At 39.6% G+C, this 26,888-nt stretch overlaps 1 protein-coding gene across 4 annotated transcripts in view; it reads right to left on the bottom strand.

The window, feature by feature from the left end:
- Positions 1–26,888, bottom strand: part of phactr2 (phosphatase and actin regulator 2) — a 73,652-nt gene continuing 46,764 nt past the window's right edge. For 3 of the 4 annotated variants that reach the window (XM_036126448.1, XM_012864993.3, XM_012864992.3), the window contains exons 2-13: positions 25,041–25,223; positions 22,241–22,315; positions 21,169–21,312; positions 19,561–19,818; positions 14,599–15,118; positions 9,677–9,858; positions 9,006–9,162; positions 8,619–8,674; positions 6,971–7,032; positions 6,596–6,733; positions 3,292–3,368; positions 1–1,384 (exon numbers count right to left, since the gene is read on the bottom strand). In XM_036126448.1, coding sequence (XP_035982341.1) covers positions 1,369–1,384; positions 3,292–3,368; positions 6,596–6,733; positions 6,971–7,032; positions 8,619–8,674; positions 9,006–9,162; positions 9,677–9,858; positions 14,599–15,118; positions 19,561–19,818; positions 21,169–21,312; positions 22,241–22,315; positions 25,041–25,223 — 1,868 coding nt within the window. In that variant the 3' untranslated portion in view covers positions 1–1,368. The remainder of the gene's footprint in view (positions 1,385–3,291; positions 3,369–6,595; positions 6,734–6,970; positions 7,033–8,618; positions 8,675–9,005; positions 9,163–9,676; positions 9,859–14,598; positions 15,119–19,560; positions 19,819–21,168; positions 21,313–22,240; positions 22,316–25,040; positions 25,224–26,888) is intronic. The other variant, XM_036126449.1, reaches the window with a different exon arrangement.

The raw sequence follows: 26,888 nt of genomic DNA on the forward strand, positions 1-26,888 counted from the left end.
AATATGACAACTGAGGAAAAGCTTCAATTTCATAGAGAACTGCAAAATGAAAACAACAATAATAATAATAATACACAGACTTTGCAGTGCATTTGAAAACTAGGTAGAGACTCTGGTAAACATAACATCCAGATGGCTGCATTGTTGGCAAAACTTAAACCCAGCATTATATAGCCTTCCAGAAAAAAAAAGCTAACCTTTTAATTGAAAGGCAACCCAGAATTAAATTCCTGTTTGTGATTTGGCACCAACTCCTCTGAGTGAGACGCCCCAGCAAGAAGACCTAAATGAGAAACTGTAAATGAAATAAACTATACATCCTCAAAACAGCAAAGCAAGCATGTTGCAATCATTGGTTTGCACCTAACAGCTCGGCGCAGGACACACAACCTTTCATGGTCACCGTGTAGCATCAGAAAATGTGCAGAGGAGGCAGAACTGGGTCTGAGTCGGCTGATATCATTTACACTTCACTGTTTAAGCCCCGGGTGTCCACTTCTCAGAAAGCTTCAGCAGCTTTAAACGTAACAACTGCAGGATACTCCTCATCCACAAACGCGGCAGGATCCCGGCTCTGGAACTTCTGGGACACGGTGCCCTCTAGTGGCGGCGTTTGGCGCATGTCTAAAAGTTCACCCTGCAGAACAAACTGCCTCCCCTCCTGTGCAATCTGTCCCACAGCCACTGACATCATCCTGAACACCCCCTCACCCCCTCCCCAGACCGTCTCAATTTCCTGTTCCAGGAGGATGCCCATATATGGGCATTTGTAAGCTTATGGCATAACCGAGCAAGCACGCCGCTCTAGCACATCTGAGCCACATTCGCAAGCACAAAGGCAACGTTGTTTGTCTTTCCACCCTGAAACCTCTCATTACAAGGCCCTGAAGTGAAGAAAAATAAACAGATAAAAAGAAAAGCAGTAAAAATACCCAATGGTTCTGATACTCTACAATAAATAAGAGGTCCTATTCAGCAAGCTATACACAGCACTGTTCTCACAATAGATATGTGCAAATGTTTCATAGGTGCCGCAACGTGGCCGATGCCTTAAGACACACCTGCAGATGTCGTCAAAGACATGAATGCGCATCTCCAGGTGCTGCAGTTCCTCCTCACAGACGACATTTTGAACGTTTTAGCAGGAGAAGCCAACTCGAGTGATGGTAACATAAAAAAACATCCTACTGTCCTCTGACCGAGAACACCCTGGCTCGTCTAAACCAGATGGTTGCCTTAATATACAGAAACTGGGCTTTCCCTGCTTTGACAGACCAAAGTGTCTGTCTCAAAGATGTCAACAGGGTTCGGAGACAAAAGAGGCGAGAATGCAGACGACAGGGAGAGGTCCGAGCGCCGTGGGAGCACTTATGGCCGATGGAACCTGAAAACACAAAAGCAAAAGAGCCGGATTTATTAAAAGCAAAAGCAAGGAGACAAAAATACCACCAGAAAATATTCGGATTAAAAAAAATTAACAAATGAACATATAATCCATCAGTTTATCCAAAATGTACTTTTCCACTCTACATTTCCTTGATATTTTAGCCAATTTTGAGTAACATTATGGAGTTTGAATACAAAACATTTGCCTATTTCCACATCTCATGAAACAACAAAGTGCTAAATCTGCCTTCCGAGCCAGCGGTGCGGTAAAATAATATACATTGACATTTGTACCAGTTAGCCTAGTTAAAATCTATATAATTTGGAGAAATGTTTGGACTGGTGTTAATCTACATAGTGTGTGATTTGCTCAAGTTCACAAAACTGAAAAAATAAATAAAAATTTCCATGTAATTTATTTAAAATCTTCCTTAAACTCCAGAGGGCAAAGAATTTCAGATAAGTTGAATATTTTCAGCATTATTTTAGCCATCTCAGTCTTAACTGGTGCACAGCTTCCTGACTTTAGCAGGTTTGAAATCATTGAGGCCTGTTTATAACTGTCTGGGGACCCTGGGAGCGTTTAGAGCGTTTTCAAGGATCTAAAACTATTTAAGCAGGTAATCGCTCCAGTGGGAGGGGGTATAATACTTTGTTTCCCGCTTACGCTCGCTGCTGCCGGGTCGAACGACAATAAAACATTGTTCAAGGCATAATATGTAGCAAACTTGAGATGTAATAGCTAGAAAAAAAGGCATTGAAAAACCTTATGATTTCCCATAATTTCTGCTAATTGCTAAAATACTTATTTCTAACAAGTAGCATCATAACATTTGTTTCCAAATTTGATTCCATGAATAAAAAAAAACTACTTCATGACCCTAAAAATGCATCACATCAGCAACTTTTGGCTCGACTAATCAGCCGCCCAAAAATTGGACACATTCAATTTCCATAATAAAGAAATGTTTAGGAAAATTTGGTGAATTAGTGCTAAAAGGACACGACGCCATAATTAACACTACATTTGTTTCCCCACTATAATAAAAAAGGTGAAAAATATCGATTGTAAAACTGAGTTAGGTAATCTTACACGTTGCAAAAAATGTCTCCCCCTTAACTGGATAACTGAAAAAATTCCCCCCAAAATACAACGAAGATAATGTTTCTTGTTAAAACATGGGAACTTTTTGGTCATACATTGGGTGGAATATTTCTACAATCCTGACAAGAGCTTTCAAATTGTAATATTATCAGTTTGGTACTAGTCAAAACTGGTACTAAATGCTATTTCCTTTTTCTCATTACGAATATGCAGCTGACACCTGACTGGGACTCCTGAGCACGATTATATTTATGGGCCAAATGTTTGTTTTGTCGTTTTCTTTTCTCTCTGTGTAGTCTATGATTGTAGGCTTAATAAATATATCTTTTAAAAAAAAAGGTGAAAAAGAGGATAAATGTCCACCGTGTGTTTGATGCCGCATGGCACATCTGCTCTGTTTTGTACAAATTGTGGTTTTGTGTGATATCAGAGAACTTTTTTAACTATGTGATTCAGCACTTTAAATCATCTCTTACTGAAAAGTACTTTATAAATGAGCGTAAGCTGGCTATTATAGGGTTGAACTGCGAGTTTTAGATCTGTTCAGTAAGCTAATGCTGCACAGATCTAATAACATCTGAGAGAAAAAGCTGAACTCCAGGTAAGCAGCGCCGGTGGGTAATGAACTGATGCTGACCCACCATGACTTTAATAAGGATGGCGAGAAGCGCTTTAGGACAATAACATGTATTGATCAGCGAGAGCTAATAAACGGCAAGACTTCAGGATTTACTGAGCTAAATGGCTGAAGAAGCTTCAGAGTCAGGTTAAATTTGGGAACAAATTGACTGCAGGCGTACCTTGTAAACTGTTTGCTGTCTTCATGAACCTCCATCTCTCGGCTCTTAAACTCATTCAGCTCCTTACGTATAGCAGCCTGGGGGACAGAGCACACAGACACAAACACAAACAGGTGATGATGAGAAAATCTTTAAATCCTAAAAGGATACCTGAATCGCAGAGAGATAACAGCACGTCTTTGAAATACAGACCAGAATAACTCCAGTTCTGAAAGGTTAATGAGTTTTTAGAAGAGAGGCTGCATCAGGGATCTTATTCAATGACCTTTCATACATTCTATCTATGGATCCAATACAACAGCAGGGAGCCACACACATTTAAAGCACCTCTTTATAAGACTAACGAGAAGACTCCTGTTCCTTTTCAGCATTATCTACTGCTCTGTGTTAGTTTATTTCAAATATTATCAAAATATAACAAATATCAATGCAACTGTTATTTATCTAGTGATTCAATAAACAATGTGTCTTGAAAAAACCCAAGTGACAGATCTTTGGGCTTTTTGATGGGAACCAAATGAATTTATCAACCAAATTGATTTGGTTGATAAATTGATAAAAATGTGCATAGATCAGCTAAATGAATACATGTTTACTAGAAGCACTGGGGGAAAAAAAGGTTTTAAAAAGCCTCAAAATAAAATCTACATTCAATGAAGTATCATAATCTGCCACAAACATTTTAAAATAGCCAGCCTTCAAGTTGAGTACATTTATTTTCCTTGACTGGGGTAAAAAAAAATAAAAAAAAAATCTTATGGCGAGAACTACTTCATAAACAATTCTGTTTTTTGTTTTTTTTAAAAGGACCAATTGGCACCCCAAACAATACCTATAAAATAAATAGAATTAAAGCATTTTCTCTATTTACACTTTATTTCTTTAAACAATGACAGAGTCGAGGAACTTTTAGGTAATAACCCTCCAACTTCCCATTTCCCCGGAGTGTATATATATATATATATATATATATATATATATATATATATATATATATATATATATATATATATATATATATATATATATATATGTATATATATATGATTGGTCACAGCGCAGCACTTCTTTTAGCCAGTCTTCAAAATAGGAAAGACAAGAGAGCATCCTTTTCAAGTAAGAGACGTGTTGGTGTCTGTGAGCTAAACGTGTCATCGTCAAGTCTCTATAACAACCATTAGACAGCATCTACATGCCAGATGATTGAGGGGTGAGGCATGAAAAAAGCCTCGTCTGTCATACTATAACAAATGTACGGGTGAAGTTTGCTAAATACGGCAAGCCGTTTAACTGGAACAACGTATGAGTCTTAGCCTGAATTGTTCGGAGAAAGATTTTCCCTTTGGGTTAGGTGTTAAATGAGGGACAAACATGTGAATAAACACGTCATGCCCTTTGTTGGGTATGGAGGAGCATCTGTGAGGCCGGGGGGCCAGTTCTCTTCCAAAGGCCATGGGAACTTTGTTAGAGAGGTATGGCCAAATCAACTCCTTGATATATAAGGCGATATTAGATAAAATAAAATAAAAAAAACAGTAGTAAATATTGTGCTTTGTTAGGTCTTTCTGTTGGTAATGATCCTAAATCACATGGCCAAATCAACACAGAACTGATTTTACAGACAAGAAGATCAACCTTCAGTGTAATCTCAGTCCAGAGACCTAAATCGTATAGTAGACGTGTGGCATGAGCTGAGCAGAGGAGAACATGTGAAAGGATCCTGGATCTGGACGTTCTAGAGAGACCATGCAGAGAAGATTGGTCAAAGATCCCCCTCTGTATGCTCCAACCCTTCTTATATGACCCAGAGGAGAAAGTGCTCCCCTGCTGGCAGAAGGGGGTCGTAACCGCTATGAAAGGCAGGGGTTACGTTAATTGAAGTGCACAGGATTTTATATAAATATCTACATTTCGTGGGATGATTGTTCATCAAAGTGTACAAAACTAAAGGCTGGATTTTCAAAACGTTTCAGAGTGAGATTATAACAATATAACACATTTTATTTTGTAGCTTGTTAGATCTTTTTACAAGAGGTTATAATAACTGAAGGGTGCAATATATCTGCTCAACTTATTGCTGCAAATTTATAAAAATGTGAACTAGAAAAGGTTAGCATTTAAAGAACTAGGTACATTCCTGTTTGTGGTGTTTATTTTAGTCCTGTTTTAGCCATTTGTTTTATAATCTGATAATATAACAGAGGAGTAATAAAGAGGTCATTAAATATATCATTTGGTTAATGCAATTAGACCATACCTAAATCAGGAAAAAGGTTTTCGCATAACATGGTATTAGCAAATTGAATTAAAGTATATTTTCCTGAGGCAGGAGCTGCTTTACATTAATTAGCTGTCCTGAGGAAAAACATCCCACATTTAATTCCTACCTTTATTAAAAAATAAATAGATCCAATGAAAACCTGAGTACACTACTGCCAATTACTGCCCCACTCCTCCTTCTGATACCTGTTTTAATAACACGGCTATTTAGATGTTGAAAAGGTTCAACCTCACTCTAATTCAGTTATTCACTGAGCCTACTGAACAAATAACAAATAAGATGGATAGAGTCACCTAAAAAACACAAAACTATTTAAAATTCTTTGTCCTGAAATCCTTGTATTACAACTGAAACTAGCCTGTCAGTTCTGGTGGGGACAGCAAATCCTTCTGAAGTACAGAATACACCAGATTTTAATCCTTAAAACCGTTTGGTCAGATGGGATTAGGCCCACAGCGTCGGCAACAATCCATTTGACATTTTGCAGTCCTGGAATTGCTTTTGCATTTGATCCAAATCTCTTATAATGAGGTGTATTAGTGATCAATGTGACCCAATTTCTGAACTTTGCATGTGGTGGATAGTTCCCACCGTCACCAGCAGAGGGCAGGCTGAGCCCATACGCTGAATTGTGATTAAAACATCCAACAGCCGTATTGTGTTACCAGGCTATTTACACAAAGCAGGTGTGTTAAGTAAATATAGAAAACTTATTGCCCAATTATCTCATATTATTCTCAGTACAAGAGTGAAAGTTTGGCTTGTGCTGTTGTGCCTAAACATAGATGTGTTTCTATGTTCTTTGCAAAAGCCAATATTTGAAGTAGATGTATTGGTCGGGTAATCCATTAATCTACAAATCTGCCTAACATGAAAGCTAATTTTTTTAGCGCCAACATCTGTAACGGGCATCCTTTCAGGATATATCACAATGTGACTTTTAATAGAAAACTAATAAAAAAAGGTGTTACAAGACTAAATTCAAAATAAAAAGACACAGAGGAAGTAAATGAAGTGCAGTACCTTGTCGGCAGGAGTCAGCCGTGTCCACGGTTTGTCCGCCCGCCGATCGTAATCCTTGGCGTCCGTCACCTCCACGTACTCGTTAAACCGCAGGATCCTCCGAGCAATGAGCTCTGCCACTGTGGGCCTCACACTCAGCTACACGCACAGACGAAAACAAAGAAATGATGAAAATACACGTTAGTGTTGGAAAGGCATTTTATTAAAACCTCTAATAAAGATGTCTTTAGAGAAGGGTAAAATCCAAAGCTCCAACTTCTACAACCCTAGATAAGCTGATCTGTCCACAGAAGCCAAACGTTCACGGCTTATTTCTGTAAAGTAAAACCAATGAGACAGCTGGCGGCGTGTTTGCGTATTCAGTGTTTACAGTACCTTTCTGGTGAGTCTCCTTTTAATCTCTTGCTTGGCTTCTTTCTCCTCAGCTTCATTTATTTCTGCACGCAGAAAGGAACAGAATCATTTCACCTCCCATCCCGTCTGTGACAAGCTTCTGCTTTTATTCAGCATGGCATGTCCTATAACTAAATACACATCAGGGCTTCAGGTGCAGCAGAGTTTAATTAACCTTACATAAAGCAAAAGATGATGTCAACAACATTAAATCAAAGGGAAGCATTTCCCATGGATCCATGAGCTTTTATTTTAATGCGTTTTCATTTTTTTTTAACTGTTTTTATTGGTTTACCCTGGAGCACCAGGAATGAAAGGTGCTTTACAAATAAAATGTATTACCGTTCTTGTCATTTGGATAAAATATGTCAAATAAATATCTGTAGAGCTCACAGAGAGGGAGTACAGAGGAGAAATAGGTGAAAAGGTGCAACTTAAGTCTGAAAAAAGGTTCAACTTTATGAGAAGCTCAAGATCAGATATGCTCCAAATGTGCCCGCTGCGTATTGATCAAGTCCTTTTGTTTTTCAGATTGGAAAAGCAAAGCCAGACTGGTTTGCCAAATGATCTTATGTCTGAAGACTCATCGTCCATGGACCCAGCCGGGGCACATATGACCCGATGGTGGCCAAGTTGCTCTAAATGTGAAAACACCTGGATAATAACAGCCTAGCTGAGCCTTTTCTTATCCTGTTCTCCACTGTTATTGTCTGCATCTACTCAAAAGAGCCAGTAACAACTGAGGATGGGGAGAGCTAATTATGAGCCAGGCACTTTTCTGAATTAATAAAATAGTAAAGTGATTGGCTTCCGCTCAGAGATTCCCCCGATTCAAAAGCCCTAAAGCAAACCGTCTGCCGCTTACAGCAAATCAACGACTCCGAGGTGCACGACTCCACGTGAAAAATGTCCCTTTAAACAGGAACCAGACTTATTTAAAACACCCAAAGTAACTTCAGCCATCTTCATGTTGGAGGATTCAAGTCCTGCTTAGTGTCTTTAAAAATGGCAGAACAATGAGTGCCTATCCATGCGATGAAGGAACAAGTGGCTGCCGTCTAATTTATCTGATTTAGGAGGAACAGCAGGTTAGATGTGAGGATGTGAAGCGAGCTGCATAAAGCAAACCACCAGCAACTGGATTCATTCATCACTACGAGAAAATGATGATCACAAACCGTGTTTTCCTTTGGCACAGCCAGCAGAGGAAATACATTAGCATTGTCAAGATGTTTTTTTTCTTCAGTGATTTAATTTGTGTATTATTACACAACAGAACTACATAATGAAGTTACAGGACTACGTCAGCCGACTCCCATTCTGAGCTCATCGTCTTTGAAAGCAGAGTTTCTCTATGCTTCGGGTGAATTGATTTGCTCCGCAGCAGCTAAACGTGTGAAGGTAGCCCTGAAAATCTCTTTACACGTTCAGATTTATGCGCCGAGCTGAAACTCGGAGGGAACGAGTGGAAAAGGACAGAAAACACATTCAACAAACAACTCTTCTGTAGATTTGGCGCTATGCTGGCTTGAAGTGGGATTGTTTGCGAGCCCGAGTCCATCAGTAATATCCCTAAACCCTGCCCTAATCTTCACATGATGGAGATTAGGAAAGCGTTTCATAAACTTACGTTTGAGGATATTTCTCTGCTCCAGCTCCTCTGTGGTGGGTCTTTGGCTCAGGCGTCTGAAACAAGAAGATTGTGCCCAGGTAGAGTTTTACACGGTGCTAATAGAGCATCACCGAAACACGTCCCTGACCTCAGAAAGGAAAATCAATACAACACCAACACCTTTAAAATGCATTTAACATCTTTTGTTGTTAACTACAATGAATCCAGTGCAGTTCGCCATCGTTTTCAGTACTTTCCTGCGTACCATTTGTACTATTACACCACCCACGTCTGCATCATTAAATAATTACCAATCTGCTATTGGCCCGCAGCCGAGCCGAATCCGTGGCAGGTAGCACCTACCCACATTTTCACAGCATCCTTTTTGTGCGCCTGTGTTCCTACCTGACTAATTTGGAGCCTATCTGCTGGCGGAGCTCGTGTCTCTCCGTCTCCGAGCTTCTTGGCAGAATGTTTTTCTCCTCCAACTCCTTCTTGCTGGGTCGGTTGCCCAGCTTAATGTTCAGGGTGTCGCGTCGGCGGATCTTGCTGGCCAAAGAGCCTGACAGAGGAACGGAGATTGACAAAAAAAAAAAAACACGAGATAAAAAGCTGACATTAACAATTAACTAACATTTTGAGCAGTACTGATAGAGCAGACAAGTGTGCATGAGTTTTCTATTTGTGCAAGCTTTGCAAGCGACACATCTAACGACTAAAAAGACTCTTTGTAAGACAGAAAAAATATAAACTGAAAGGTTTCTTTGAGGGACTTAATGGTTGCATTTAGTTATATTATTTGATAATTGTTAAAAATATGTATCACCACATAGGTAATGAGAAAAATGTCTGTGTGTAAAACAGCTGATACAATAAAAAAAAAGCTGTTTACAGGAAAGCCAGATCATGATTTAACTGGATAAATGCAGATATCTAAAATATAAAAATATATATAAAATATATAAAAATCAGCTGCTCCCAACAAAAAAAAAAAAACCCTTCCACAACTGTGGCTTCTGTCACGAGCTCTGCTGCTGTGTCATATTCATATACGTGTTACTACATTAACGTCATACTGTTTGTGTAGTCATCTTCGTCGTCCTCGTCGTCGTCATCGTCGGTCCTGTACAGGATCGGCCCGTCCGAGTCAGAATCGCTGGTCTGGCTGTCTCTTGGCCTGTCGGGGATGACGGTCACCTCAGCCTGATCCGTCTTCACGCTCAGGCCCTGAGGCTTTTCTGACTCGCCCTCTGCTGACCTGCACATGTTAACAACAAGGCAGCGCGATCAGACCTCTGTGGCACGTCCTGGCTCCTTAACTTAACCGCAGACCATTAATTAACTGATTCATTATTTAAAAGCGCCTCGCAAAATAATTCATATACTTATACTTTGGTATATTTTGTTCCAGCCACAAACGTCATTGTGTTTTATTGGCAGTCAAAGTGATGGACCAACACAGAACGGCATCATTGTGAAGGAGAAGGAACATCTTAAACGGTACTCAGATGTGCATTTGCATGTGTAATCGGCTCAATACTTTACACAACCACCTTATGCTGCTAATTAAAAAAAAAAAGCTTCTTGACCCATCTCTGGAACGACTTCGCAAATCTAGAGACGAAAATTTTTTAAATTTGCAAAAAAGCTCGAGCTCAGACTGGATGGAGAGTCTTAATTATATTTAAGACCTTAACAAGGTTACACTAACACATGGACGTGCTTTAATAGGAACCTTTCCACTGAAGCTCTGACTAGCTGTTCGGGCTTGTTGGCCTGCAGCAAAATGAACTTCTAAACCAGCCGTAAATATAATGCAACACCTAGCAGGTTTTCTTCCAGGAATGCCCAGTATTTAGCTAAAAATCACTTTCCCCTTAACTAATTTCATTCTTTCTGCTAAAAGAAAAGAAAACCTGCATCCTCACAGCAGGTTGTTCCCTGCACCACGTCTCGTATGCAGTGTTAGCTTTCCACCACACCTAGCATTCTGCATGTAGACCACAAAGTTTAATCTCACATCTCATCTCAGCACGTCTGTTATGTGCTCCATGTGGCTTACAAAACGGCGATCGTTTAACAATGGCTTTCTTCTCGCTGCTCTTTCAAGAAAGAAAATGAAAGATAAAAGTTATTTTTAAACTTGTCTCTCATCAACAATGTGATCCCCAACACTTCTGTTCCGGAAATCCGCAGATTGGCTCTGCTGAATAGCGGCAATCGTCGTGTTGGTGATAGCTACAGACCGATCTCTAAGCTCTGTATCCTGGCAGAAATCTTGGAAGAACCTGTTTGTGACCAACTTGGAGAGTTTTTAAGATCTGAATGAGGTATTTTTTCACACCATTATAGTTTTAGGAAGCAGTGCAGTACGACTACTGCCAGCTGCTGCCAAGGTGTTAAATGATATCATTGAGTCCTTAGATGATAGGAGATTATCTACTGCTGTGTTCGGCGAGCTGTCAAAAGCAATTCACTGCAAAAACGGATCTAAAAATAAGTCAAATGTTCTTAAAGTTTGCTCCTATCTATCCCTGATTTGAGCAGGTAAATAATATAATCTGCCAATGGATGCAATGAGTATGTTGACCCCAAAAATAAGATAATTAGACATCCTGCACTTGAAATAAGATGATGGAGATGAATTGTTCCTGTTTTAAGTGCAAAAATCTTATTCCGTTGGCAAATCATCTTATTTACTTGCTCAAATCAAGGACAAATACACTAATTTTAAGAACATTTTACTTATTTCTAGTTCCGTTTTTGCAGCGTTGGCAGCAGGTCACAATATTCTCTTAACAGGGCTTTTGTATTTAAGCTTATCTAGTTAGTCTGGTACAAAATTTGTCTGAAAGCACATAGTGTAGTATAAAAATGGCAAAATCCTGCTCCTCTCGTCTCCCTATAACTAAGGGTGTTCCCCAGGGCTTGGTCCTTGGACCACTTTTATTCCTTATACTTATGTTAATGATGTTTATCAGGGCCCATTATAAGCCACGTCTAATGTTTCATGCAGAGGATGCTATTTTACTGCTCTTCCAATGGTTAAACTTTAAAAGCTCTTCAACGGCTTTCAATCAGGTTCAGTTGCATCTGACTCAGCTTAAACTAGTTTTAAATGGAGGAAAAACTAAGGTCATGTTCTCAGGAGGTACATCACAACCATTTATTATCTCTACAAATAAAACTGCAAATGGGGTAAAAACTGAGGCGGTCAATTCTTATAAGTAACTTTGGCATGACCACAGATGATAGACCTCCATCAAGGAGAACATTAACAAACTCGTGTCTAAACCAATGGGGTTTTCATACAGAAATGAGGCCCGTTTCTCTCAGCAAGTCTGAGATTACTTGATCTCAGCAACATTCTTTCCCTTTCTGGACTATGATAACTTGTTTATGAAATTATCTGAGCAAAATGTCACGACACTGGACTCGCTGTATCATTGTGCTCTACGTTTTATTACTGGTTGTGGATATCACGTTCACCGCTGTCATCTGTATGCAGCTGCTGGTCTTCCTTCCGTTTCTGTTTGCAGACAGACACACATGCTCCTTTTTGTGCATAAATGTATACTGGGACTACTTCCTCCTTACCAGATTTCTGTTATGACTAGACACTCCCCCCCCCTCCCCCCTCCTCACCCCCACCCAGTGTAGATTGCTCGCCCAAGCTTTACATCATACATTTGTTCCCAGAGTCTGGGTAGGAGAGCGTTTAAATACGCTGCCCCCTCCTATTCATTTGAGTCAGTTATGTATTTAGTAGTTCATTTTATTATTTTATGCTTTTAAAATTATTTGAATGATTAAAATCATTTGTTCTGGTCCAATCTGGTGTATAAACTCACGTCCCGAGGCATGCAGACTGTCTCTACAGTCAAACAGTGAAAGAATGGGTCGCCTCAGGACCTCAGTGAACTTAAATATTCCAGTCAACTCTCAGTGGTATTATAACAAAGTGGAAGCGATTGGAAACGGCAGCAACTCAGCCACTAAGTGGTAGGACCCCTAACCTGACTGCAGTCAATCGCCACAGACCTCCAAACTTCATGTGTCTTTTAGGATAGTTCAAGTAGTATATATATATATATATATATATATATATATATATATATATATATATATATATATATATATATATATATATATATATATATATATATATGTTGGGCAAAAATGTATTAGACCTGCACTTCTTAAAACTAATAGTTAAGTTAATAAAGTAAAAACTCCTGTGTACTATGGTTTGACATCACACACCATCTCTGTGTGTCGTTCTCCAGGCTCTTGTCTACATAGCTGGGCTAGCCACACGTGTAATTATGTCCATGTGAACAGCTGCCATTCAGGACTTAGCCACTCCCTGCCCATAAAATGCCACCAGCAGCACAGAATGGAAGAGCACGCCCATCAGATCAGATCACTCTCTTGCTAACTGCATTCTAAAGTTATTATTTACTTCTTCACTAGAAATGTCCCTGTGAAAGGTGGGGCTGTTTTGCTGTGAATTTATACTTTGCAAATATGTGCATAGGAGGCGACGGGTGAGACGGGACAGGAGGGGTCAGGTTGAAGCTGGAGTGGAGGTAAAGAGAGCGCATCTGGTCACACATTTTGTTCTGGTCTACAGACAGTGCTCAAACCCCACCTAGTGGGGAAAAGTCTCTTATTGCTCCTTGAAATCAAACTCTTATGTTATTATTATTTTATTTATTTATCCAAACAAATGTTCCTTTAGTTGTACCGGCCATTGAAATGAACAAGAAACTGAAGAAAACAAGGGTGGTCTGATAAGTGGAGCTCTACAGCTCCTGCAGCGGTACTCTGGACCTCCTGGTTGATTCTCTAACTGATGCTCCTATTGCACAGCCTGTCGATTTAGTTTAGTGAAAACAGGCGTATTACAAGGGTACCATCCCTTTTCTATTTTCACACGACAGATTGAATAGAGCTCTGTTAGATGTTCAAAGTTTAGGATATTGTCTTATAACCTAAATCTGCTTTAAGCATCTCCACAACTTTATTCCTGACCTGTCTGCTGTGTCCGTTGGTCTTCGTGAGGCAGATTGTTCTCTAATTTTCTCAATCAAACCTCTTGAGTTCATTGCAGAGCTGCTGGGTTATTACTGGCATTACATTATACACAGGTAGACCTTATTCACAATCTAAGTAACTTTTGAAGGTAGATGGTTGTTCTGGGTTTCATTTAGGGGCGTCATACTAAATGGGGCTGAATATAAATGCATGCCACACTTTTCAGATTTCAGTTTGTGAAAGTTCGGTAAAATAAAGAATAAACAAGTATTTTGCTGAGTGTTGTGAAATATCATGCTGAGGGATCTCCTTAAGCGTAAGGGCCCTTTGTGACCATGTAAGCGTTGTATAAAAACACATGCATTAGAAAGAATAGGTGTCTCACTGGACGCCCTACTGCTGCAGATAGAGATATCGATAGAGACAGACTATATGGAAGACCTTTAGTAGAGTATGAAATATTAATGTGATGGCTTTAGGACTGTGCAGTCAGAAAAACAAAAACTGGCACAGAGAACGGGAGATAAATATTAGGGGTGTAATGATACATTGAGCAACAGATATATCCATTTAATAATTAACGATCCAATGCAAAATGAAAATATCCACATTTTTAAGACATTTAAGACATTTTGAAATTCAGGCACGAGACTATAGTGAGCAGGTGATCTATTACTTTTCTTATAAGCATGTTAAAAGTAGACAAATGCTGTTTTTGATTTAAGTGCCTGATACCTGTAAGAGCTTTAAAATTAAAATGGTCAAATCATATTTTTTGTGAGTCAATATCAATGTAAATAATAGTGTTAGATGACATTGCATCATATCGATCGTGTCGATAGGAAGTGGTAACAGACTTTGTGATATCTGCAAATATCGTATCATCTTCCAAACAAATCAATGTATCATCATATTATAATAACGCTGGTGATTTACACCCCTAATAAATATGAAGTTTTACCTTGAGCCGTTGTCTTTACTACAATCTGTTTCTCTTTGCTTTTCCACATCTTCTCCTTCCTCCACTCCTGTCCTTTCACGTTTCTCCCCCTGTGCGCTGTTGTTTTTCTCTCCTCCTGTGAAGGAGGTGTCCTCTGTAGTCTGGTTGATATGAGACGACTGGTCTGTAGTCTCAGGAGCTACAACTTTGTGAGTCTCTTCCCTTGAATCAATGTCATTTAGATCAGGTTTAGACGCAACCTGAGGTCCCTCTGTCTTGCTTCCAGAGGTTTTGGATGGATGAGACTTGCTGTGTGAGGAAAGTGGAGATGATTTTAACTCCTCAGGCTGACTAGGAGTCTCTGTGGAGGCTTTCTGAGGTTCAGACGAAGAAGTTGGAGGGTCCGATTTCCTGCTGGGCTTTGCAGCTGTTCCTTCAGACCGGGCCGCAGCATCCTTGGACACCCGAGAACGAGGTGTGGAGGTGGTGGTAGGGGTGGCTTTACTCGCGCCTCCCGTCTTCTTTGGATTTGATGATTTTGCTAAGGAGAAATGAAAAACATGTAATCGGTATAGGAAAGGCAGCAATTAAGTGTTGGGGTTCGCTCAAACAAGCAGGTTATGAATACAAGCTTTCAAATGTAGAAAAGTTGAAGGTTGCATGTAAAGTTGAATGAAAATTACATTCAAGACTGTTTTGCATGGAAAATCCTAATGATGTACAGCCATGCATTAGCATTTTGATTAAAAAAAAAAAGAAAAAGAAAAAGCAGATCTCAGAGGACATGTTACAAAAGGCAGAGCCGGAGAGGTATGCTGCATCTAGCATTTGATTGATGGCCACAGACCAGTAGACGTTCAGCAGCGAGGTGAGAAAAACACTGAACAAACACAAGAGTTGGAGCTAAGGTAATACGTTGCAGAAAATATGTTTTTTTTTGCTGCATTTAGGAATCCCATGGCAGCTTTTTTGCTTTAAAAAACATGCTTTATTCACATTTTCTTTTTAAATAAAATAGAACTGGAGTGGTTGCACAGATGTCACAAATGTAGGCACCACCCATCTTAGAGGAAAAGCAATGAAACAACAACAACACATGCATAAACGTAAAGTCAGAAAAATTAAACCAGTTAAGATCATTTAAGATGCCAATTACCAAAAGAAATCTAAATATGAGTGTTTAAGAACATTGTATAAGTCAATTTAGAGAATGACATGATGTCACTGAAACTCACAACAAATTTACCTCTAGTTGGGTGAGGCATGCATCTTCTAAATCTCTATTCAACTATTGGCACATTTTACCAGCCACGTTTGAATCAGAAAAATTTAAAGTCGTCTGTAGCTAAACTGCAGTGACCCTGAACTCAACATCAACTACAGAAAACTTATTTTGCATCATGGTCAGGCGTTATTGCTCTGTTGTGCTGTAAAGTGACAAACAGAAAATGAGGTTAGAGTGGCTTAATTCATAACAAAATTCAGAGAAACTTCAAACTCGGAGTTTAGTTGCTCCATCACAACAAAAGTGGTGATCTGAGGTGATTTAGGCTGTATTATTGTGATTTTGTTACATACCTTTAGCTTCTATATACCATGACAGAATGTTTTTTTTTGGAAATGTTTCGAAAACACGTTTGTTTTGGGAGGAAAAGGTGCAGCAGCTTTCATTCTGTCGGTTGCCGGTGGTGCACAGGAGGGGCAGCTTTGCTTTACTCTATGCTCATCATCATTTTTAATGCTGCTATTTAGTTGCTTTTTAAGAACTGAATAAATGCAAGGGTAAAACAAGCTTAAATTATAATTGCAATCTATTAAGAACTTTAAAGAAGGCTGTGGCGACTGTCCAATTCTCCATACAGGGCTGCAGCAGTCAAAATCTATGTAGTGGTTTAAACAATGTTCATTTTGAAAGGGATGCTGGTCTGTCTTAGGGATACCAAAACCACAGCAAAGTGGCCATCCTTTTGGTTTAGAGTAAGTCAAACTAGCCATCTCAGCAGGTGCTATGTAGTTTTCGTACAATGTAAAGGTAGCATCTTCGCAGACAAAAACAAAAACGCTCTGGCATGGATCATAAATGTGACTCCACAGTAGCAAACAGTGTAGCTAACTGTCGAAAAAGCAAATATGCAGACATGCAGGGATCTGATCAGGATTTATAAATGATGCTGCGTGTGCATTTCATAACAAGTTTAACCTGAAAGAGTGAGTGCTTTTTAAAGCCATGCTGAAAGGCAATCGTTTCAGGGTTAAAAATGAAAAAGACACATTTAAAAAAAAAAAAAATAGGTTTTCAAATGCATGCATGGTGTTTTTGTGTGCAAGAGAGGAATACATTTAAGATGTTTAAATTTTAGACATGTACATGAACACGATTTCATTAAACCAGTTAATCACACTCCAGCTCTGTCCAGCCACCCAAATAATGTACAAGCATATATGTATATATATAGTGCTGTCAAACAATTAAATATTTTAATCGCAAATGAATCGCATATTTTATCTTGTCATTTCTAAAAGTGTAAAGCCTATTTGGGCATTTTAATATGCAATTTTATAATAAATAACACTAGTAATAAACATGCTTGTACAAAAAATATTTTCAGTTTTTATTTTCAAGCACTTTTCAGGATTCAAATGAAAAAATTCTGGTGCCATAAAATGTTAAACTCTGGCCTATAATGGCTAAATCACTAATCATAACGCCCTGATGTTTACACAATGTGTAAACAAATAAAAATGTTTAAACAAAGATAGACATGGTATTAAGCATTACGATATAAAGTAATACTAATTTTACATTTTAGAGACAAAAAAGACAACAAATTAATAAGCATTAAAGTATAGTTTATGGTTTGGGTTTCTACAATTTTATCAGCGTGTAAAAAAATCATCTTCAGAATCAATCTCTGCTCAAAATGGTGATCTGCCCCGCCAAATCTACTTTCAGCAGTTATCATCTGTTATTGCTACCATAAACTGCAGAAAATACAAGCAGAGTTGCTCTCTCTGCCTTTACTCCCTCGGCTCCTATGTCAGGATGCGCTCCAGTGCGTAATGAGGCGGAGGGATATTTACTCACTGTGTCTGTAGTGTGGCAGCGTTACTTATTTTAGAGCCCAAATAAGCGACTTCACTCTCAGAAACAACCCAAAAAAACTGCAACCCGCAATTCATGAAATTTACAAGCGACTTTAGAAAAAAGAATCAGAAATACTTTAATAATCCCAGAGGGAAATTGTTGTTTCAGTACAATCGCCATAACATAGAAGCCTAAAGTCGCATGAAATAAGCGGGCCTCACAACAGTAAGCGCGGGTCTGTTTCGCTAGTCTAGCATTCTATTATTGTGCTATAGAAGTGTTTCCAGAGCTGCTACACGCGCGCGCGCGCACACACACACACACACACACACACACACACACACACTTCTGCTTTCGCAGAAAACAGCAATCGTAAATGACACTTCTACAGTTGAGAGTCTGGTATTCCCCTCTGTTAGGAGAAGGATGCAGTCAAGGCTAATAAACAAGCTTTTACAGCCGCTTGACTTTACTTACACTCAATGCTGCCTTCAGATTATTCACACCCCTAAACACACCAGATTTTCTCACTTTATGACCACAAACTCCAGTGTGATTTGCTGGGATGTGATGTGACAGACCAGCACAAAGTAGCGCATAATTGTAAGAAAAGCCCAAAAAAAGATTACATGGTTTAAAATTGGTTTACCACCGTTTAAAAAAACTTTGGAATGTTTTTTTTGTTTTGTTTCAACCCCCTTAGTGAAAGCAAGTTAGAAGAATCACATTTTTGAACCACCATTTTGCCCCTGTTACATGTGCAAGTTTTGTGGGGAAGTCTCTACCTGCTTTGTACATCTAGAGATTGAAACTCTTTGCCGCTCTTATTTTCAAAATAGCTTCGGCTCAGTCAGATTGAATAGAGAGCCTTAACATTCATTGTCATGTCCTTGCCCCAGACTTTTTTAATGGACTTAGGTGTGTGCTTTGGGTATGCCATCCTAAGTGATTCTGCTCTGATCTAAACCATCCCACTGAGCTCTGGCCGTATTTAGGGTCAGCGAATCTCCACATCAATTCATCAACCCTACCCATCTTCCCTGTCTTTCGCCACAGCATGATGCTGTCATCATTATGCGCCAATGTGGGAATGGTGTGTCGCAGCTTAGTTTTACTTTCTTTCACATGGCATGTAGGTTAAAAGGTCAACTTTGGTCTCATTTGAGCTTTCTACCTGTGATTCTTACATGGCCTGCTTTGATATTTAAGAGACTTCTTATGGGATATCTTTGCATCCACAAAGGTCATATTTGTGCAGTGCCTGACTAATAGCAGTTTTGTGGACCATTCCTTCCACCTGAGCTGTAGAACCCTGCAGCTCCTCCAAAGTTACAATGTCTATAGATCTAGAAGTCTATCTATCTATCTATCTATTTCTCTCTCTCTCTATATATATATATATATATATATATATATATATATATATAGATAGATGATAGATAGATAGATAGATAGATAGATAGATAGATAGATAGATAATAGATAGATGATAGATAGATAGATAGATAGATAGATAGATAGATAGATAGATAGATAGATAGATAGATAGATAGATAGATAGATAGATAGATAGATAGATAGATAGATAGATAGATATAGGAAAAAAGTCATGTATCCTTTTCCTTCTACACTGAAAAGCTCCTTCGTGTTGTCCATCAGATAGAATCCCACGGAAATGCACTGAAGTTTGTTGTTGCAGCGCGGCAAAATGGGAAAACACTGTAAGTACCGGAAGGTGTGTACATGCGCCACATGGTTAACAGGGGTAGGTTGACATATAGAGGGCCCAGTTTCTTAATTTGTTCTTTAGGGATACAAACGTATTTTCCATGCAGGGTAGCAGACAGGCAGCAAGACTCAGGGGGCCACAGGCTTCAGTCTCAGCCAGCTGAACTTACCAACCCCTCGACCTGCGGTGTTAGTGTGCCGTGGGTTAGCTTTAGCCTGTGTGGACGTGGCGGTCTTTCCTGTGGCCTTAGCTGTCTTTTTAGCTCCTGAGGCACCTTCTTTGTGCCTGGTTGCAGCGGCGGTGGCGGCGGTGGTGCTGCCAGCAGCTCTCCCAGCAGTGGCCACAGCGGTAGTTTGCTGTTTTTTAGCTGGAGCGTCTCGAGGCCGCACCTGGTTTGTCCGGCCAGGAGGTTTAGTAACGCTCTTCTCTGAGTAGTTTAGAACAAGCAGGAAGGAAAAGGTGCAGAATTTAGAGAACTAAACGGAGAGTGAGGCAAGAAAAGAGGAGCACATTGTTGCCAAGAGATGCACAAACTGGCTAGCAGGCAACCGCAGGCTGAAAAAAAAAAAAATAGAGCCCGACAGGTGGTGTTGATAAAAGAGCTGCAGCCTTTAAATAGACTTTGATGGATGACATATGGGCATTGCTTTCCCAGCTTCCAGTATTATGGTATCTGTTGCTTTATTCGCCAAATTCGCTCCCTTTGGCTTTCTGACTATTGGCAAATTGCTACAGGTTCAATGTTAACCCAATTGAGATAAAAACAGCACAACACTTAAGCAGCATCGGTCCGAAGAGAGTGGGAAGCATTAGGAGGAGGAGATCCTGCACTGCTCGGACTGTGGATCCATGCTGCAGCCTGATGTAATGGCATTATCTGTTGGAGCACATTAGACCTGCTCATTGATCCCGCCGAGAGGTCAGCTAGAAAACAAACGCATATCCAAAGGCAAAGGAACCCTGTGAAAACAGCTGAAACGATAAATTCTGGAAAACCTTAAACAGCTTAGCAACACAACTGGTTCTAGTAGTTTGTTTGGAACAGAGGAGCTATGGTACCGATGACCCAATAAGTTCTGCCTAGTTGATTTTAGCCTTCTGTGCTAAGCGTTTGTTAGGCGAGACGCACTGAGAAAATGCCTGGTGACCGAAACGGTCTGATTTTAACCTTGACCTGACATAATCGGTGACTGGCTAATTGGAAATGGATCCAATGCATCAATTTGCTGCCAAAATCTGTCGTTATTTTGGAAGTTGTTACTGAAGGTAAGATTCAGTCTGCTATTGTCAGCATCAGAGTTGCTTCAAAATGAAATCTGAGAAGCACAAAAGACGTAAGAAGCCTGTGGAAAGCAAACTGAGACGGCTTTTAAACCCTGAAAAACAATTATTATTTTTATTAAAAGTTTAATTTAGTCAGGAAGTAGAAAAATAAGAATTTCGTTATTAATAGTCCTTAGAAAAAAGTCAGCATCAGCTAAAATCAGTATTGGCAGATCAGAGCTGTGCAAACAACACTGAGACTGGCCAAAAATTCTCTTTACTTATTAAACATGATTTAAATACACAACAACCAACAGCCATGCTTATTTTATCTGAAAACTAGAAAAGTAGTTATTTTCTACAATAGAAACCGCTGTAAATGTAGGTTGAAAACAAGGAGAAACATGAGTCCTGTCCAGTATGAACCGTCAACAGAAGCAGAGATGGGATTCCCTGAACACTACAGGCCAGAGCAGCACAACAACTTAAATAGGAAACAAGAAGAAACATCAACCTGATGTCTTTCCCTCTGTGCCGACTGGTCCAGCGGCTGGTCCCTCAGCTGGGGCTTCAGGAGACTCGATGTCCACTTTGACTTCCTCTGGGGTCAAACTGGACGACGCGTGGCCGTTGAGGTTTTCACTACTGATCGGCTCATCTGAGAAAAGAGGAATGTATGCTGCTGTCACAGATTTCCATTAACTTCAACAAGAGGCAATTATACAGATATTGAACAAAGTAATGTTAATAGTTTTCTGAAGTATTAGAAAAAGCATGGCTTTAAAAAAAATCATGTAAATAGGGCTGGGCAATATGGGCCAGTAATAATATTTTGTTTTTCTTTTCATAAAGTAATTCTAAAAAGAATCAGTGCTTTATCCCAAATCTCTCACAGGCACATTTTTAACAAACAGCTGTAGATAAATATGAAAAAGAGCTGAAAATTAGCCTACTGGAATACATAAAAGTATAATTATAGTACAACATAAACAATATACTCTCATCTTGTATCTCTTTTAAAGAAATCTTGATATTTTTACCCAGTACATTTCCAAACAAATAACATTTCAAATAAAACCTTCATGTTTTTTACCATATCCTTTAATCTTCACCTATAAATTCCCAACAATAAGAAAGGCTGTAATAAAAAAAGTTAAAATTTTGTTGTTTTCTACTTTTAGTCCACATGATATTATTCATTTAGCGTGTTTATAAACCATTCATCCCTTTTCTTTACCTGCAGGAACCTTACAGTGTCATAAGAGTCTGGTCCCCATCTCCAGGCCCGCCCTGGACAGGCCGGCAGTTACCAGGGCAACAAAGACACACAGGACAAAACAACCACGCGCACTTTCACACCTAAGGGCAATTTATGGCAGGAGGTTAACCTCCCGCCATAAATTTTAGCCTTGGAGATCAAGCCGGAGAACCTGGGAAAAAACACATGCATCCACTGGGAGAGCGTAGAAAGAGCAAACGGGAAGGTCCGTTTGGGATTTGAACCTGGGACTCTTGCTGCGAGGCAATAGCGCCAACAACAGTGGCGGCACACTTAGACAATAAACACATGAAGAAAGGAGACGAACCTTGTTCGGGGATGAGGACCCCTTTCCTGATGAGCTCCTCTCTTGTTTGCCTGGTGGAGATTTTTCTCTCTAGAACTGAAACATTAAAAGATGTCAAGATGAATGTGGAGCTCAGTGAAGACACGTAAAATGCTCTCCTCCTAAAGATTTATTTTGGCACAAGCAACAGCTTACACAGCAATCTGTAAAAGGGTTATTCTGAAATCACCACTTCAATCACGACCCAGTCGTTCTGTTGGCGAACATTGTTCTGTCTTTTAGGACCATTTAGAGGATCATAAAAAGACATTTTTCTCCATCAGAGCATCTGTGCAGATTTCAATTTCCCGTCAAACCATCTTTGATTTCAGCTTCTCAAATTACAAGATAGGAGCTTGGTTCATTATTCCCTGACATGCCATAAAACAAGTGCACTGTTACAGTCATCACAAGGTAAGAGGTTATTTGGGCATCTAGAAAAACAGCTAAAATGTAGGAAAAATAAACAACAGCTTTAGACACCGCCTCTTTCGATTCAGGTCACGGACCTTTAGCTGAAGCCTTTTGTCCCCCAAGCGTTGAGGAAGTATTATGAGTTTTACTGGAGTTTAAAAAAATCAACTGTTCTGCCGGCGGGGACGTAGACGACGACTTTCAGAGGGTTTAATTTAAACCTTTTCACTGAAAAGTTTGATGAGGTGTATAGAAATCTAAGCACCAAGTCGGTGTGGAAAGAAAACAAAGTTCATGATTCAGCCTCAGAAGGAGTCATCCTGTCACCTTTTGTGGGAATGCGTAATTAGCAGTTAAAAAAGAAACAACGTCAACACACATTACTCAGGGCTGCGCACAAGGAATGAAACAACAGCTGAAGAAAAACTGAACTCATGATAAGAAAAAAAAGAAACATTAGAATGCTCCATTTGTGCAAAGCCAATGGCTGCAACATCGTTAGGCTCGTCTCTTCCGTCTAACGTGTGGCTCAGAGTCTCCTCACACCTGGGATTTTATGAGAATCTCACAGGACTTGAACGTGTTAACACTGTGCGAGCTCAACATTATGAAATCTGCATCCTATTCTGGGACAAAGTGTGCAGTGGAAGCTGCCAGACTGAGCGATTTGGTGCCGGAGCAGAAAAATCCCAAAGATCTACTTTAGAGGACACGTGCATCAGTCAGACAATGCATGGGCAGGAAGTGTTGCCGCTCCTAATGGCTCCAAACATGATGAAGAGGAGGAGGGAGTTAGAGGAGAGCGCCTGTGAGCAGCTAAGACTGGCAAAAGAGGAAACTACACAGACACTGGTTAAAGAAAATTCCCGTCCCTTCAAAAAACATAGCTTGGATTGGCGGGCTTTAATATTTCAGCTGCTGAGCATTAACACTCCTCCTGGTTAACTATATTTGCAATGTCATGTTCTCCTAACCTTCCTTAAGGGAGATCAAATGCTTCATATTATTTTTAGCATCTGCAACATCTAAACGGTAAATCAACAACAATGGTTTAATGATGCAGTTGTGTCACATGTTGCTGTTCCTTTTGCATCACTTCAGGATTAAGGCAACAAAGCACAGATATTTGATAAAGTCCTGCCCCTGAACCAAAAACCGTCCCCTTCATTTCCATGTCAGGTTGGAGGTACAGAAATATGCAAAAGTCTATCCAGACAAGTTGTGTGGTAAAGGGGGAGTAGCTGAACCTTACATTTTCCTGCAGAAATACAGAAGTAATTTCAGAAATTGTATTTTCTTTAGTGTAACAGTAAGTTTAATTCATGCAGAGGTCCCTGCTAGGGCTGGGCGATATGGTTTCAAAATAAAATCTCCCATTTTAGTATACCAAATCCGATGAATCAGTTTTTTTCCTCCTATTCGTTTCACAATAACACATTTAAGAAATTGTTTTAAAAACTTGCTGTTATTTCAAGTAATTTGTCTATGAGTTGACCTGAATTCAAAGTCCAACTAAACAAGTTAAAAGTAAAACAAGATGGCGGCCCTGCAGTTGTAAACAATGACAGTATAACAAAAAGATTGCTGCTGGTGGTATTACACGATGAGTTAAGAACAGGCTTCACTTTACGCGTAAAACTTCAAACTAACTTCAAATAATAAGTAAATGAGGAAAATAAAATGCCTTGTATAAGGGTTAAATAAGTTTCCTCTTTACAATATTTTGACAATATATTTTCCTAAACATATATTTAGCTTTGCATGCTATTCTCTTCATGGAAACCCAATGAGTGCATTTGCCAAAATAAAGTGCAGATTTTCAAAAAATGTAATCTTAACAACAATTGTAAATTCAAATTAATTGGTTAAATCGAGTTATCGCCCAGCTATTAAAACACTCACTAACTATCCGCTATCCATATAAATAAGTTAGTTTCACTGTTGACTTCCTAATAAATTTTACAATCAGGGCATTTTTAACAAAAATTTTGAAAGGTTAGAAACCAGGATTCTTTCTGGTAAATTATCCTGGAAACAAGCATCAAACCTACACAGACTAAATCAGAAAGCAAAATATTACACTAACCAGATATAAATATAAAAAAAGAGAGCCTCTTGTGTTTCCATTTACTTCTGTCTCTTTTTATTTCCTGACCAACAGCTCAGGAATAAAACCAGAAAGAATTACAAACAAACCATGCAACCGTTTCCTTTTAAAGCTCTTCTGGGAGCTACAGCCGTCCAATTCATGCCTCGTGCTCCCCATAAAGGTACGGAGCTGTGACACTGTCCAGGCGTTTGATTGGAGAGGACCATTTATTAGCCCAGAGTCAAAAACACTCATAGCTGCACATTTCACAAACCCTACCTTTGGAGAGATCTTGGAATTTGTCGCTGGTTTTCTTCTTCCTCCACTTCCAGGGTTTGAACAGCTTTCCCAGCGTCGACAGCTTGCCTCGCTGCTGTCGTGACCCATGGGCATTCTGGGTACTGGAGGTGTTGTCCACCACCACGTCACAGCTGGCCACAGATGATTTCTCCAGGCCATCAACTAGAATATACAAGTACAAAAATATGCCAGCATGAACAGGAGAACTCCTCGCTCAGATGCTTAACACCCTTCATATGAAGCTTTTAAAGTCCGGTTCATTATTGATTTATGCCGGTCCATACAACGCTATACATAAATAATGCAATTTTAATAGACTTCCATAAAACACTAAACAAAAAGACATCGTGCTGCACGTTTGTTGAAAGAGGAGCAGTGTTATATCCAGCAGAAAAAAAAAAGGAACTGATGATTATTCTGCTTTAAGTGTCAAAGCATACGTGCCCGAACCTCTTCTGTTTTTACTAAACTCAGAACATAGGCGTGTTAAAGAAAAAACATGTTTAGATGCATTTAATAACCTGCAAAAAGGATTTTGACCAGTCGGTCACTTTGTTCTGCTTTAGTCCAATTAGAAAACAAAAATGAACATGCATTTGAAAGCATTTCAAACAGAAACACTGTTCTCTTTAAACAACCCACACAGCTTCAAAGTCCATTTAAGGGGAAAAGCAAGAGGTTTTCCCAGCATCTATTGCTAACTATTGCACTCCAAAAAGGAAAAACAGTCAACTATAACGGTCTGCAAGGAGCCCACTTTGCCCGAAGTGCTCAGTTCTGCAACAAATATGCAATTGCTTGCCCTCCTCAGCCCTCAAAATCACTGCTACAAGAAGCTCAGAGACTAGACCTGGCACCTATGGATCTTTTATTCCTGTAGCTCGTCTCTTTTGAGGTAATTGGGGCTGCACACATGCACTTTACTCCTCTGGAAAAAAGCAGCTGAGTTTAATGCTTTTTCCATCTTTGCTTCGTTGCTCAATGCTCGGGCTTGCAGCAGTGCTTTCGAAAACCACTTTTTGGCAGCATAACCTGCTGCTATGCTTAAAAATGTTGACGCTAAATTACATTTCTGATACATTTCATTATAATAAAAGGAGATTTTTGCTGAACGAACTTCATTGTGCATCACTTTAAAAGTGACAACTGAACCCCACCCCCCCAAAAGAAAGAAAAAATAACTTCTGATCTGATCTCAGATGTCAGATCAAGTCAAACCGTTTTATTATCTTCCGTCCTTCTGCTGAGGGAAATCCATCCGCTGTTCGTAAGCTCATATAAAAATCAATTATCTGCTGACTGCTCGACTTATATGAGCATTGGCAGATTGTTGATGTCAATATTATCTGCTGGTGGCAGGAAACAGCCAGTGCGCAGTAAAAAATTTAAAAGGACTAATGTCCTACGAAAAAGTTCAGCTGAACGACGTAGATTTTCTTTCTCGTCAACCTCAGCAGAAGACCTGGACTCCAATAACAAAATACGACGAGACCACCGGCCACATTTAGCAAAGCCCAGTCTTGTTTAGAGGAAGGCCAATGCGTTAGCTGGATAATAAATGGGGCCCAATGTTTTATCATTCTTAAAACACAGCCATCAGCCTCGTCTTAGCATGCCTAGCTGACGACAAAGTAGGCGCGACTGCCAGCTGCTCAGGGCTGCAGTGCACAAGGTGAGAAACACGGGACGACACAGCTTCCTGTCAGTCAGACAGCTAGGGGCTAACCTCAACGGACAGTTTCTGTTAGCTTTCCACTTTTTGTATCATTATTCTGCAGAAAGAGGCAATAAACAACCATTTCTATCCATGAGGTAATGCATTCTATA

Source organism: Fundulus heteroclitus, chromosome 22, assembly GCF_011125445.2.
Source record: "Fundulus heteroclitus isolate FHET01 chromosome 22, MU-UCD_Fhet_4.1, whole genome shotgun sequence".
Classification (NCBI taxonomy): domain Eukaryota; kingdom Metazoa; phylum Chordata; class Actinopteri; order Cyprinodontiformes; family Fundulidae; genus Fundulus; species Fundulus heteroclitus.